Source organism: Gavia stellata, chromosome 15 (assembly GCF_030936135.1).
Source record: "Gavia stellata isolate bGavSte3 chromosome 15, bGavSte3.hap2, whole genome shotgun sequence".
In the NCBI taxonomy this organism is placed as follows: domain Eukaryota; kingdom Metazoa; phylum Chordata; class Aves; order Gaviiformes; family Gaviidae; genus Gavia; species Gavia stellata.
In genome coordinates this window covers 2,066,257-2,079,895 of record NC_082608.1, presented here as the reverse complement: position 1 = coordinate 2,079,895, position 13,639 = coordinate 2,066,257, and the positions used below count along the sequence as shown (strand labels likewise).

The window sequence follows — 13,639 nt, the reverse complement described above, 5'->3', positions numbered from 1 at the left end:
TTCCAGGGAAGCGTCGCTACGCTCCTCGGCAGAGGAAAGACCTTGTTCCTCCCTCTCCGCCTGGCTTTGCGGGCTTTCAAGCACCGGTGGCACAGACAAAGCAATGCTGATGGTTTCATTTCAAGCAGAGGATGCCCCTGAGCAGACCTCACAACGCCCTACGTAGATTCTCTAGTGGCTAATCACATGGCTCAGCTGAACGTGCAGCCTTCGAGCAGGGGAAGGCACTAATTTGGGTCTCAAGCTCTCACAGCTGGGGAAATAATACCCATGGAGGTTTCCAAGTCTCATAGTCTTTGGCTAAAACTGGCAAAGAGACTCAGGGCTTGGCTACCGGGGCCGGCAGGCGGGTGGGAGCCGGGACTCTTGCTCATGCTACTGATTTTGCTGAACGCAGCACGCATGCCAACACAACCAGGATGACGTATCCTACCATGCCAAGGCCGTATCAACACATGGCTGCTGTAGTGCACGAACCAGCCGCCTGTGATTGCCACCCTGCTGCATTTGCTGCTGCCACGATCCCACCCAGCCAAACGCTTGGGCTATTGTCCGGCGTAGCCTTCACCAGCAGCTCCCGCAGCATCAGGAAACAGAACCAAGACCCTGGGCTGGGCAAAAGTCACTCCTGCTGCTTCCCAAAGCATTTAGAGCCATGTCTTATCCCGTAAGGTCGGATCTTTGATCCAGCCTCCCAGAGCCGTGTGCTGAGCCCCATCTCCGAGATGCTGCTTGGGCTCGGGATGCTCCAGCCAGGCTGCCAGTGAGGGGCACCACCGAGGGCACGGCTCGACCTCTCCAGCTTTGCAGAGGTTAAGGGGTGGCTCCCCAAGCCAGCCGTGTAGGTCACAGGCAGGAGGTAGAAAAAGCAGAGAGGGCTGGATTTTGCAATCGGAAAACGTGGAGGAAATAAGAAGCAGGAGGTACGGGTGCACGAGCACCTGGAGGAAGAGGAGGAGGAGGAGCAGGCGGCTGCGAAGACCAGGGGTTTTCCAGCCGTGGGAAAGAAGCAGGGAGCTCCGGCTCCTGCTGCTTCTTCCCCGCATCCTCCGGAGTGGGTTCCCAGCCGGGGACGGAGGAAAGCCAGGAGCGCTTGGTATGCGCTGCACATCCCTGCGCTAAGCAAAGCTGGAGCCGGCAGCTGGCTTTGTGCGAGCGAGGAGGCTGTAAGAAAGCAATATCCTGCCATTGCCATGGCAACGGGCTGGCTGCGCCAGGAGCGAGTCGGTCCCATCCGTCAGGAGCCGAGCGGCCGTCGGACCCGACAGCGCTGGAGCACAAGGGCCAGAGCCGTTCCCAGCCGCTGGGCGAGGGCATGATCCCGACCGCCAGCCCGGAGGAGCAGCCACCAACGATGTTTTCCCGGCCCAGAAGGGATTTCCATGAAGGTTTCCTGGTGGTGATGAGATGTAGGGTGCTGCGCCCCTGCTCCGGGTGAGCGTGGGGCTGGTGAGCGTGAATTGGAAGGAGCATCATGATGGATGGGGAGACGCGGCCGCCGTCGCGAGCTGGTCCCGGCACAGGGATGAAGAGCAGCACAGAGGAGGGTGAACTCTTTGCCGGGCCAGGGGATGAGGAGCAGGTTATCAAACACTTAGAAAAAAGCTGTTATAAATAAGCAGCTATTTCTCCTCCCTGGGAATAGGCAAGATTTCTCCATGTATTGCCTCCAGAGCATGGATTTTGAGGGCACACAAAACTGTCGGTCTCTCTAGCTTCTCCAGATCTAGGTCAGGTTAATTTGCCGCTTGTTCTGGTTGAACGGAGCCGAGACCAGCCCTGCCGGCAGCGGCGCGGGGGAAAAGCAGGGGCAAAGCAGGGGCAAAGCAGCCCCCGAATGGCGTGTGGCGGATGGACGCACCTCCCGTGTGCAAAGCATCACCTTGATGCTCCTTGGGAGGACTTTGCCACGGGCCAGGGTCACCCCAGCGTTTTGGCCAGAGGCAGAGGAAGGGGAGGTGACCCCAAATCCGCTGCAGACCCTTGGGGAGCGAGACTTAGCACCCTGCAGCACGTGGTGACTCCCAGGACAGCCAGGCAGGCGGCGGCAGCAGCTCCTGGGGCACGCACGACGGCAAGAATAGGACCAGAGCTCCTGAAGATGCTGTCCTTGCTGGTATTTATGGGAAAAGTTTTTTTTTTTAAAGATTAAAATGCCTGCGTGCAGCAGGGAGGGGCTCACAGGCGGCCCCGGATTGTCCCAGGGCAATGAAACGGGGCTCCCGACACCGGGAACAAGGTTATTCTCGCCAGGGAGAAGATGGGAATCCAGCTGAAGCAAGATGCCACCAGGATGCAGAAGAGAAAGGTTAAGGGTTGCAAAGCACTTCTTCAAAGGGGACCAAGATCAGGGTGGCTGTGGAAAACCCCCCGGCATTACCAGGATCAGCAAGGCAGGGGGGTGGAAGAGTGACCCGGGGGGGACCAGGAAGGATGTTGTGGGGTGCTTCCTCCTGCTCCACCGCTCCAACGCAGCCCCGCGCTGCCGCAGCGCGCACCGAGGCTTCCCCAGAGGGCTTAATTTATTTTGGTTTGGCTTTTTTTTTTTTGTCCTCCCTCCGAACCTCTTAGCCGTAGCCAGGGGAGGGGAGGCCAGCACGGGCAGGCACTCCGGGAGCCAAGAGCGGCCAGCAGCGAGGCTGGCCCAGCCCCAGACACACACGGTGTGAAAAGCAAACTTGCGTCCCCCCCGCCTCCACCGGCTTTAAAGACAGAAAAAGAAAAGAAAACCCACCATTAATCTTCCCACACCAATTTAACCGGACCTCTTTTCAGGTTCCCCGGCACAGCAACTTTTATCCTCTGATCTTGCCAAGACCTTTTTTTCCCCCGCCTTTACAGCCGCCGGATTTCAGCCTGTGGCCGGGAGGGGATGGGGAGCAGCGGGAAGGCAGCGGGGCTGGGGGCTTCTCCTGTCCTCCCCGGAGCAAATCCCGCCTGGATTTGCTAACACACGCTCACAGCATCAGCAAATACAGCAGGCGGTGGGGGGGGGTCACTTGGTAACACAGCCACAATCACCCGAAACCAAGCTACAACCTGAAAACTCCCTGTCCTCCCGCCTGCTTTTGCAAATCCCCCATTCGTTCCCGCTGCGGGCGTGCGAGGGCCAGGCAGGAGCAGGAGCACTGTCACAGCTCAGAGCACCTCTTTAAATGTGTTTAATTAGCGTAGTGGGAGCTTAAAACGCACGCCACCTGATGCCAGTCACAGGGTGGGATGCCAAGGAGGTATTTCAGGGAAAGGGAAAAGGGAAAAGGGAAAAGGGAAAAGGGAAAAGGGAAAAGGGAAAAGGGAAAAGGGAAAAGGGAAAAGGGAAAAGGGAAAAGGGAAAAGGGAAAAGGGAAAAGGGAAAAGGGAAAAGGGAAAAGGGAAAAGGGAAAAGGGAAAAGGGAAAAGGGAAAAGGGAAAAGGGAAAAGGGCAGGACAGGTCCAGCCAGGGGCATGGGGCTGGAGGAAGCTGGAGCTGCCCCAGAGCATCCCTGCGGACCACGCCATGGGGGGCTGCCTGCAACCCCTTCAAATTCAGCACCCAGAGTCCCAGAGCTTATGATAGGCAAAGGGTTTGCTTTTATTTGCTACCCTGTCTCCCATCCGGCACCTTCCTCCGCACCCTGGGGAGGTGGGCACCCAAAGCCAAGCTTACCAAATCCCACATCCTAAACCTTCATCCCACCCTGGCCCCACCCCGAGCCAGCTCCCTGGGACAGGGATTGCCTGTCCTCCGCGGCAGACAGGTTTTCCTGTGGTTGTAGTCTGCTCCGTGATTTCACCCAGGAACGCTACAAGCCTCCCCTTGAGCCCAGACTGCCAGTCCACCCCTAGTTGTTCGGCGTACGTATAAACCGTAGACGCATATGTATACGCCAGCCAGGCAATTATGGTCCCGAGCTGGTGCTGAGCCAAGAAGCTGCCTGCGGATCGCACTCCCCCCAAGGAATTTCCTATTCCTGCACGACGCAGTGCACAGATTATCTTTCAACCCAGTGCCCTTGCAATGCCTCGAGTCCTCGGAGAAAGCATCACCCCACCCTGCTTTAAGACTTCTGCTTAGGGGCTGCTGCCACGCACGGCAAGTTGGGCTGACCGCGTTTTCCAGCATCCAACTGAAATTATATACCTCTCTCTATACCCCACCATTTCAGTCCTAGGCTCACCCTCAGCGTCACTTCCCTCTTGAAAACGAGTAGCCTCCCTGCTTCGGTACCTTGTAGCTTTGAGTCTCTCTCCAGAGAAGCTTTACCAACAAAAAAATTAAAATAAAAGCCAGGCACACGTACATTAGAGTGCTCCTCTTTGCAGCCTTTAGTTTACACCCTCTGCTTTGCATGGGGTCACAATATTTTGGCCGTGAAGAATTAAAGGCTGGGAGCTGGAGCACAATGGCTCTAAAACCAACAGAGCAAAGCTCCAAACCAAACCACGCTAAGACAGCTATTCGCTTTGGCACAAGCTTTTGTTCAGCTTCGTTGTACTGGGAATCGGGCGCGATGGGAGAAGTTCGTCAGGATTTAGCGCGACAGCACAGCTCAGAGAGCAGGGCAGAGACCCGGGCTTCAAAACCCTGCGGTGCTGCAGCAGGATACGCAGGAGGGGTGTCGGAGTTAACAACAAAGGAGAGAGACGAATACCAGGATACCACCATACCTGGGGCTCCTCCTCTCCTAGTTTAATACTGGAAAACCGAGAGAGGGGCAAAATGTTTCAGCTTGTGATGGAGAAGCTGGCTTGAAGGTCATGCAGACGTTCAAGTCCTCCGTAGGCAGTGGTAGCTCAGGCTCAGTTAATCCTCTCTAGGGAAGGGTACCAACTCTTGTCCAGTGCCAGGAGCAGACTTCTGAAGGATGCTCTAGAAGATACAGCTGCAAGCAGCTAAGAAACCATTTGGATCTCCTTGCTGTTGGAGCGAGTCCAGAGGAGGACCACGAAGACTATCAGAGGGCTGGAGCACCTCTCCTATGAAGACAGGTGGAGAGAGTTGGGGTTGTTCAGCCTGGAGAAGAGAAGGCTCCGGGGAGACCTTATAGCAGCCTTCCAGTACCTGAAGGGGCCTACAGGAAAGCTGGAGAGGGACTTCTTACAAGGCCATGTAGTGATAGGACAAGGGGTGATGGCTTTAAGCTGAAAAAGGGTAGATTTAGATTAGATACAAGGAAGAAAAATTCTTCACCATGAGGGTGCTGAGGCACTGGCACAGGTTGCCCAGGGAAGGTGTGGATGCCCCATCCCTGGAAGTGTTCAAGACCAGCTTGGACGGGGCTTTGAGCAACCTGGTCTAGTGGAAGGTGTCCCTGCCCATGGCAGGGGGGTTGGAACTAGACGATCTTTAAGGTCCCTTCCAACCCAGACCCTTCTATGATTCAAAGCCTTGCCTGGCCGCTGCATAAACGCAGGTAGGTTTTCACATCAGCGGAGATGAGAAGAAGCTGGAGTCTATCCTGCTTCACATCAGACACCAGCTCCACCTCATGCGTCATTCCTGCATGAGTCAGACAAAAGTCCCAGCACAACTTCCAACCCCCAGCAAGATTGAGAGGAGCAGATAAGGAAACAGGAACACGTTCAGCCCTAAAGAAACAACTCCATTTTGGAGCCAGAGAAAGGAAAACAAAGCAAAGAAAGAAATCAGCAGCGTCACCGCTTCATGGTTTTCTCAGAGATGCCCCGACTGCCTGTTGTGTCCACCTGAACTCAGCGCCTGGGTCGAGCCGGAAAGGACCCAGGGAACTGAACAGCTACATCAGAAGCTGCCTCTGCACCAGGAGCTTGCAGAGGAAGACGACCCAAAGAATCACAGAATCACTAAGGCTGGAAAAGACCTGTAAGATCATCAAGTCCAACCACCAACCCAACCCCACCATGCCCACTAAACCATGTCCCGCAGTGCCACGTCCACACGTTCCTTGAACACCTCCAGTGATGGTGACTCCACCACCTCCCTGGGCAGCCTCTTCCAGTGCTTCACCGCTCTCTCAGGGAAGAAATTTTCCCTAATATCCAGCCTAAACCTCCCCTGGCGCAACTTGCGGCCGTTTCCTCTCGTTCTATCACTTGTCACTTGGGAGAAGAGACCAACACCCACCTCCCCACAACCCCCTTTCAGGCAGTTGTAGAGAGCGATGAGGTCTCCCCTCAGCCTCCTCTTCTCCAGACTGAACAACCCCAGCTCCCTCAGCCGCTCCTCATCAGACTTGTGCTCCAGACCCCTCACCAGCTCCGTCGCCCTTCTCTGGACACGCTCCAGCACCTCCATGTCCTTCTTGGAGTGAGGGGCCCAAAACTGAACACAGCATTCGAGGTGCAGCCTCACCAGCGCCGAGTACAGAGGCATGATCCCCTCCCTACTCCCGCTGGCCACACTGTTTCTGGAACAGAGCAGCTCTTCCTTTCAGCAGTGCCTTCCAGCATCAGTGCTTTTATCCTGCGGGTGGAAAGGTCCATCCCACCGCTCCCAAAGGGCGCTTGGGCTTTGACTTTTCACCTTTTCCAACGTCAGTTCTTCAACCAGGTGTCAGGGCTGTGAGACTCGCACCGATGAAAGGAGCAGCTTGTGCAGAAAACCCCATTCCTAGCAGGATGCTGTTAGTCTTGGAGCTGTAAGAAAGTTTTCAAGCACATCAAATTTTAACCAGGGCTTTTAAAGATTGCCTTCAAAAGCAGGTCTCCAACGCGGGATGGAGCACCTCCCTGGCGGGGAAGCATGGGAAGCGGCACGAGGTGACGCAGTGCAGCAGTACAGCATCTGACAGCCAGGAATCCTGTATCCTGACTTGTCTACATATCAAAGGGAATTGCTTGCTTCAGCTTCGCTCCAACTTCTCCGCGCTGCCTTTGTGAATCTTAACTAGGTCTCTTGACCATTTCTTTACTGGCGCGGGAGAACTGGGTAGGAAGGGGAACAGGAGAGAAGGCAGAGATGACTCAGGACGCCGCAGATGCATCATAAGATACTGGCCCCTGTTCAGCACGGTGGAGGTGGTGCAACACCTTGTGCTACTTGAACGATAAAAACAGGCGGGACAACTTAAAGGGCACGGATCCGGCTCCATCCACTATGATTCTTTCCGTGCTTTGGGCTTGATTATTCATGGCAAGTGCACAGAGAGACTCGGAGCAGCTCAGCAAGGCCAGAACTTAAAAATAAGGTGCCTGAGCACCGTCTTTCAGTCTGATGCAAAGCCCTGACTAGCACTGACCCTCCAACGCCAGATTCTCCTTTGGTGATGAGCTGGTGAGAAACAACTGTTCCAGGACAGCTTCAGGGCACATCAGGAGAGCAATAGCTAGCCTCCAAACCATGCATGGGGGCCAGGGGATCCGCAGGCACCGCAAAAGGACGTTCAACCTTGCTGGGAAGAAAGATGCTACAGCACTGCTGCCCAGCCAGGTTCCCTTCGGGAGGGGAGCATCCCAGAATGAAGACAGCAAAAAAACCCCCCTGGAGATGCACGTACACCTTGTGCAACACCATACAACGTACGGAGCACCACCTGGAAAAGGGAGGGAGATGCTTCCTCATCAGAGAGCTGATGGGTTAAGCTCACAGAGGACCCCACACTAACCCGGTGATCCCCAGCCCGTTAGCCAAGAGCTTCTGGGGATCCCGACCTGCTCCAGGACAACGCGGACGTGCATACAAATACTGTACCGAGCAGGGAGTAATGGCTGAGAGAGCACCCTGCGTCCCCTTTTCTAATAGGCACTGACGTTGCAGCTTAGCTAGCTCAATCTTTGCTCGTCATTCCCAAAAATGCCCAGCTCAAAAACCCCCTACTATTTTGGTCATTTCTATTTCCTCTGCAGAGAGCAGCAAATCTGGGTGGGAGCCAGTCGAGCAGTGGTGTTTAATGGATTGACTTGTCTATGGATTTCCTTAAAAAAAAACCCCCCTCCAAACATTTAAATAAATAGAAGACAGGATTAAATAAATCAGCTTAAAATTGCTTTTGAGCCATTCCCAGTTATGTCACATGGAGGAAATGCATCACCAGGGTCCTTTCTTCACTGCTTTTTTCAAATATTAATAAGCAGTGTAATTGCAACATGACTCACTGCGATCTCCTGCCAAGCTGGAGAGACTATCTGCAAGATGCAGGCTTTCTAGAGCGTTGCAAAGGCAGATGTGTGCTTGGGGACTCTTTTGGAAAGGTTTGCATCGTAAGCAGCAGGGTATGGAAAACGGCCAGGCAGTCGCTTGCCTTCTAAGCGCAAGTCATTCCCTCGCTTGCTTATTCCCTTCCCTTCTCTCTTAACAACCCCCTCGCACATGGGATTTATTGTGGGGTTGGGGTTTGACGCCCTGGAGCGTGGAAGGCAAAGCAGACAGCGCACGATTTTTATTCCACGAGGAAGGTCTGGGCTGAGAAACCAGCCAGGATCATTCGCAGCTCTGGGCAAGAGGTATCCAGCCGATGGCAGAAGCGCTACCAGTGCCTGGGCCAGCTGTGTGCCAAAGCTGCCAGCCTCCCACCCAAGCGCTAGAAATGCTCCAGGGTGCAACGGAGAGGGGGAGAAGATGACAAACACGCCAAAATTGAGGGAGCAGCCTGGGAGATGAAGAGCACTGCACTGGGAGGGCAAGGTGCAGGCAGGAGAGCGAAGGCAGAGCGAGCTGGCTCACTCATCGCTGCCTGAATTTCTTTGCTCACTCCCAAGCCGAGTGGTTCCCAGTCAACCTGATGCCACTGGGCATCTACTGCAGCCCCACCAGGCAAAGCTGACGCTGCCCCGCTAGCGGTGGGCGCTGCTTAACCACCTCCTGACTTGGGTTTTGCAGCACTGGCTGGACACGATCCCCCTCGCATCTCTACAGAGCTGTCGTGAGGTGCCGAAATCCCCACTCAGAATCGCACAGAATCACTAAGGTTGGAAAAGACCTGTGATATCATCAAGTCCAACCATCACCCCAACCCCACCATGCCCACTAAACCATGTCCCACAGTGCCACGTCCACACGTTCCTTGAACACCTCCAGGGATGGTGACTCCACCACCTCCCTGCGCAGCCTTTTCCAATGCTTCACCACTCTCTCAGGGAAGAAATTTTCCCTAATATCCAGCCTAAACCTCCCCTGGTGCAACTTGAGGCCATTTCCTCTTGTCCTATCACTCGTCACTTGGGAGAAGAGGCTGAGGATCTGACCACGACCCAGCCCCATGGCAGATATCAGCTCTGGGACCTGAAGCCCCAGCTGACTTTCCAGGCAGGGAAAAAGGATTTTTAGGAACTGGCTTTGAGGGATCAGCTCTCAGAGATGGAGAGGAAGGTTTATACAGACAGAGGGTCCCAAACACACCAGCCTAACCAAGACAGCAGGGCTTTCAGCTGGGCAGTTCCCTGCAGGCCCTGCGTTGGGTCTTCTACGGTTTAGCCAACAGGGCTAAACTCCCCAGTGCCAACACTGGCCAAACCTCACAAAACCCCTCGGTTCAATCCAAAAAATCCAAAGCCCAGCTAGATGTGGAGACAGTAAACTTTCAGGAGGACTTCTGCAGCAGCTGCAGCACTTACCTCATCCGACTCGTCTGAGAGGGTCCGCAGCAAGATGGGGAAGAGGCTGTCGGTGTGTCGGAACATCTAAAACCAGAAAGACGGATGGCATCAGTCCCACAGGCATGGTCACCCCCCGCGACAAGACTCTTCACCCCGGGGGAGACTGCCGAAAGCTTCACCACCATATTCCACCCGAGCTGGAGCTCTTCTCTCTTAAGCTACGGGCTATCCAGCAGCCAAAGCATTCTCAGAAAAGGCAGGTGGACACTTGGTTGCAATGCTGCCGTGATAATTACAGCCAATTCAAAGGCAAGGAGCAGGCTGGGAGCAGACCAGCTCAGTCCCGTGGAGGGAGCAGTAGGCTTGCACGCCAAGTCCATGACCTACCTTACGAGGAGTCTTGATGTACAAGTGGTAGAGCCATTTCAGGACTGCAATTCTGGTCATCATCCCAATGGACGTGTCATGAAGGTGGCAGTCCAGCACCTGAACTATTCCATCCAGGTTCAGGGTCACCTGGATCCTCTCGGAGCTGCACGGAAAGGAGAGAGGCTGGTTCAGCGCTGTAACGTCCAACTCACTCCTCCCACGGTGGGAAGGTCTACAACACACCAGAGGCTGCATCAAACAGCTCAAACCCTAAAAAACCTCAGCTGTCCCCTTGGCTTGCTCCTGCTCCACTCAGCCTGGCCACCCACATTTCTTATTCTGTGCATCCAGATCTGCTCACGGCAAACCCAAGAACTGTGTCTTCAAGAGTTATGATAGCCAGGAAGCAAGCTCTGGGCTTGCAAGCCTGCACGGTCACAGAATCACTAAGTTTGGAAAAGACCTGTAAGATCATCAAGTCCAACCACCAACCCAACCCCACCATGCCCACTAAACCATGTCCCGCAGTGCCACGTCCACACGTTCCTTGAACGCCTCCAGGGATGGTGACTCCACCACCTCCCTGGGCAGCCTCTTCCAGTGCTTCACCACTCTCTCAGGAAAGACATTTTTCCTAATATCCAGCCTGAACCTCCCCTGGCGCAACTTGAGGCCATTTCCTCTTGTCCTGTCACTTGTCACTTGGGAGAAGAGACCAACACCCACCTCCCCACAACCCCCTTCTCAGGTAGCTGGAGAGAGCCTCAGCCTCCTCTTCTCCAGACTGAACAACCCCAGCTCCCTCAGCCGCTCCTCATCAGACTTGTGCTCCAGACCCCTCACCAGCTCCGTCACCCTTCTCTGGACACGCTCCAGCACCTCCATGTCCTTCTTGTACTGAGGGTCATGGCTGGGCATGGCCAGGTTTGCCCATATGGCATCGATAGTTTCTGACTGGCATTACGAGATGGGGAAGCGCAATGAGAGACACAGCAGCACACCAAAAACTTGCTCTGGAAACAACAGAAATCTTCCAGGCTTCAAGGCTTATCACTTCCCCGAAATAGCTGGTACCTACGCGTGATAAGACACCACGCTAGATGAATCCGGTACCATGGCTGCGCTGAGAAACTGGTCCGTACTGCAGTCATCAGGTTTGTAGTTTGAAGACTAAAGATCCTTAAAACGCATTCAGAACCCAACTCAAGTTTGACCAGCTCAAACATCTCCAACCCACGTGTCCTCAAACTCCACGAGCTGGGGCCACCCAACCAGGCGAGGACATCCAGTCTCCGCTAATCCCAGCAGCCTCGTGCTGAGGACTGCAGATGGTGCAGATGGCTGGCAGTGGTTTTGGGATGCAGCTCTCTGCTACAAGGCTGCCTTGAGACCATCATCTTGTTTCCCAGAAGCCATCCCAAAGGATGAAGACAACTCTTGGTCATCAACCAGGGATGAAAGCAAACAACTCCCTTAGTTCCCCAGGACATTGCCTCCTCCATAACACCAACAGCCTGCAGACCCTTAGCTCTTACTATAGTGGAAAAACTCCCCAGTTCTTCCCCAAATAGTTGGGACCTGCATTGGGACAGGAGACCCCAACGCAGGAGAGGTCACATTACGGCATTTTTGGTCCGGTTTGTGATCCTGAAGTCTACCTGATGGTTTCCCACCTCCTCAACAGCAAGGACGTGGGAAGTACCCGCTGCAGGAGACTAGGTTAAGGAGAGATGGTTGGACCTGAGATGGTTGGAGCTGAGACGGTTGAAGCAGACGTCCAAGAGGTAGCTGCTTTGAAGAGCTAAGTCACTCCTGTCCTACCCGAGCTACTGAATTATTCAAGGCTGGACCAGGCTCTTGCCGATTTTTCTAGCACGCACAGAGCTGCTCTGCATCTCATTTGGTAAGAAATCCTAAGGGGCAGATTTCTCATGGTATAATTTGCAAGTAGAGCTGCGGCTTAATAGGATTTGATCTTCCCCAGGACACACGTTGTAAGGGCGAGACGAGGCGGCTGCGGCCCCTCACAGCCCTGCAGATATCCGACTGCTTGATCTGCCTCACGTAACGGATGCTGGGGTCTGCAAATTGCATTTCGGGTTGGACGAAGTTTCGCTTTGATGTTGCGAATGACAGCCGAGGGCCAAACACTCAGACATGCAGAACCGAGGGGAAGGAGGGACCCAGAGCACGGGGAGTTTGGGAGAGGGGATGGCCAAGGAGCAGCATCCCAGGTGATGTAAGCCAGCCCTGTATCTGATTTTCCTGCAAAACCAGCTCCCGCCGCAGCAGTGCAGCCTGCCACCCACCCGGCACGGGGCTCCTGATGGAAGAGGAGCACGAATCCTCGACCCGATTACATCTCCACGCCAAAAAAGGCATCGCCTGCGCAGGATGGGGGGGAAAAAAAAAACCCTCAGGGTAATGCATATTTTCAGAGGGAATCGGCCAAAAGAGAAGCGGCGTGTGAAGCCGGCTGGTTCGGAGGTGACCTGGACACTGTCACATCCACCAGCTCCGTGCTGCCACGAGGCAGGTGGGGAGGATGCAGGGTGGCATGGTTTGCCACGGCACCGTTAGAGAAGGATGCTAGACTTCTGCCAGCACAGCAACAAGCCATTTCCAGCCCGGCTTGCGCCAAAATTGCTTGTGAAAACCCTTCCCCAGCGACACAGGACCCGGGCAGGGCCTGAGTGGCTCAAGTCAAAAATCCACCCAAGCTGACCCCGGGAGGTGGCTGACAGCGCCGGGCTCGCCTCGAGTCGGCCAGATCCCAGCCACGTCACGTACCGTGGCCCTGCGGCTCTGCCGGGCTCCGCTCCTGCTAAAAGGGATGGCAGCTGGGCAAAGCTCCTCACCGGCTATCCTCTCCCTGCATCTGCCAAGATAAACCTTTTAGGGGGGTTGCCGGCAGAGAAGCAGCTCGTTTACTCAGCGCAAAACCAGGGCACCATCCTGAAAGGCAAGAGGTTTGATAAACATGTGAAACCCGGCTAAAAATCTCCCACTGACCATGCTCCTCTGCCTTTGAGATGGAGCGGCACCAGATTCCCGTGGGCTGCCGCCTTTCCCGGGGGGAAGGCAGCAGCCGAGCACGGCGAGCGCTGCTGCAGCTGCAGCTCCGAAGCGGACTCCCATCTTGCCCTGGCTATCCTTAATCCCCAGGCAGCACGGAGCGGGAGCAGCGGTAATGGCATTGCGTTAATGTGATCCTCTGGGCCTGCCACGCCGGCTCCCAGCGCCGGCATCTGCAGCAGGGCAGATGTCAGATGCAATCGCTTCCATCTAACCCACTACCCCAGATTCTCCTCCGGAGGATGAATGTGGCCCTGGCACCACCTCTGTGTTTGCCTGTGACGGCAAGAACATGCTTTTAGGGCGAACTGAGCAACGATGGGGGCCGTACCAGGCTCTTACCTCTGGATCCTGGTACCCGTTGCTCAAGCTGAGTGCTGGGGCAGCAGACCCACCCCCCAGCATGTCCCCCCATCTCAGAGCGCATCCTCCAGCACAGGAACAGAGCTCACTTTCCCACTGCGCTCAACTCACAGCGATGTTTTTCACCCCATGTCCCTTATTAATTTATTTTCTCATTTCTCCCCTTTCTTCAAGGGCTTCTGCCATCTCTCTCCTCAGCAGTCGCCTGTTCTCTGCCAACGCCTGAGCTGTCATCTCCCTCCTGGCCTCCTGCCCGGCCCAGCTGCTTTCCTGACCCCATTTTCAGACAAGGTTAAGGTCTAGGCCAGGCTCTAGCCTTTAAGCGGCCTTGCCAAGGGTG

General features: G+C 55.0%; 1 protein-coding gene across 1 annotated transcript in view; it reads right to left on the bottom strand.

Annotated features, from left to right (window-relative positions):
• Positions 1-13,639, bottom strand: part of VAC14 (VAC14 component of PIKFYVE complex) — a 66,929-nt gene that overhangs the window by 35,256 nt on the left and 18,034 nt on the right. The window contains exons 11-12 of the mRNA XM_059824835.1: positions 9,880-10,024; positions 9,511-9,576 (exon numbers count right to left, since the gene is read on the bottom strand). Of these exons, the coding sequence (XP_059680818.1) occupies positions 9,511-9,576; positions 9,880-10,024 (211 nt within the window). The remainder of the gene's footprint in view (positions 1-9,510; positions 9,577-9,879; positions 10,025-13,639) is intronic.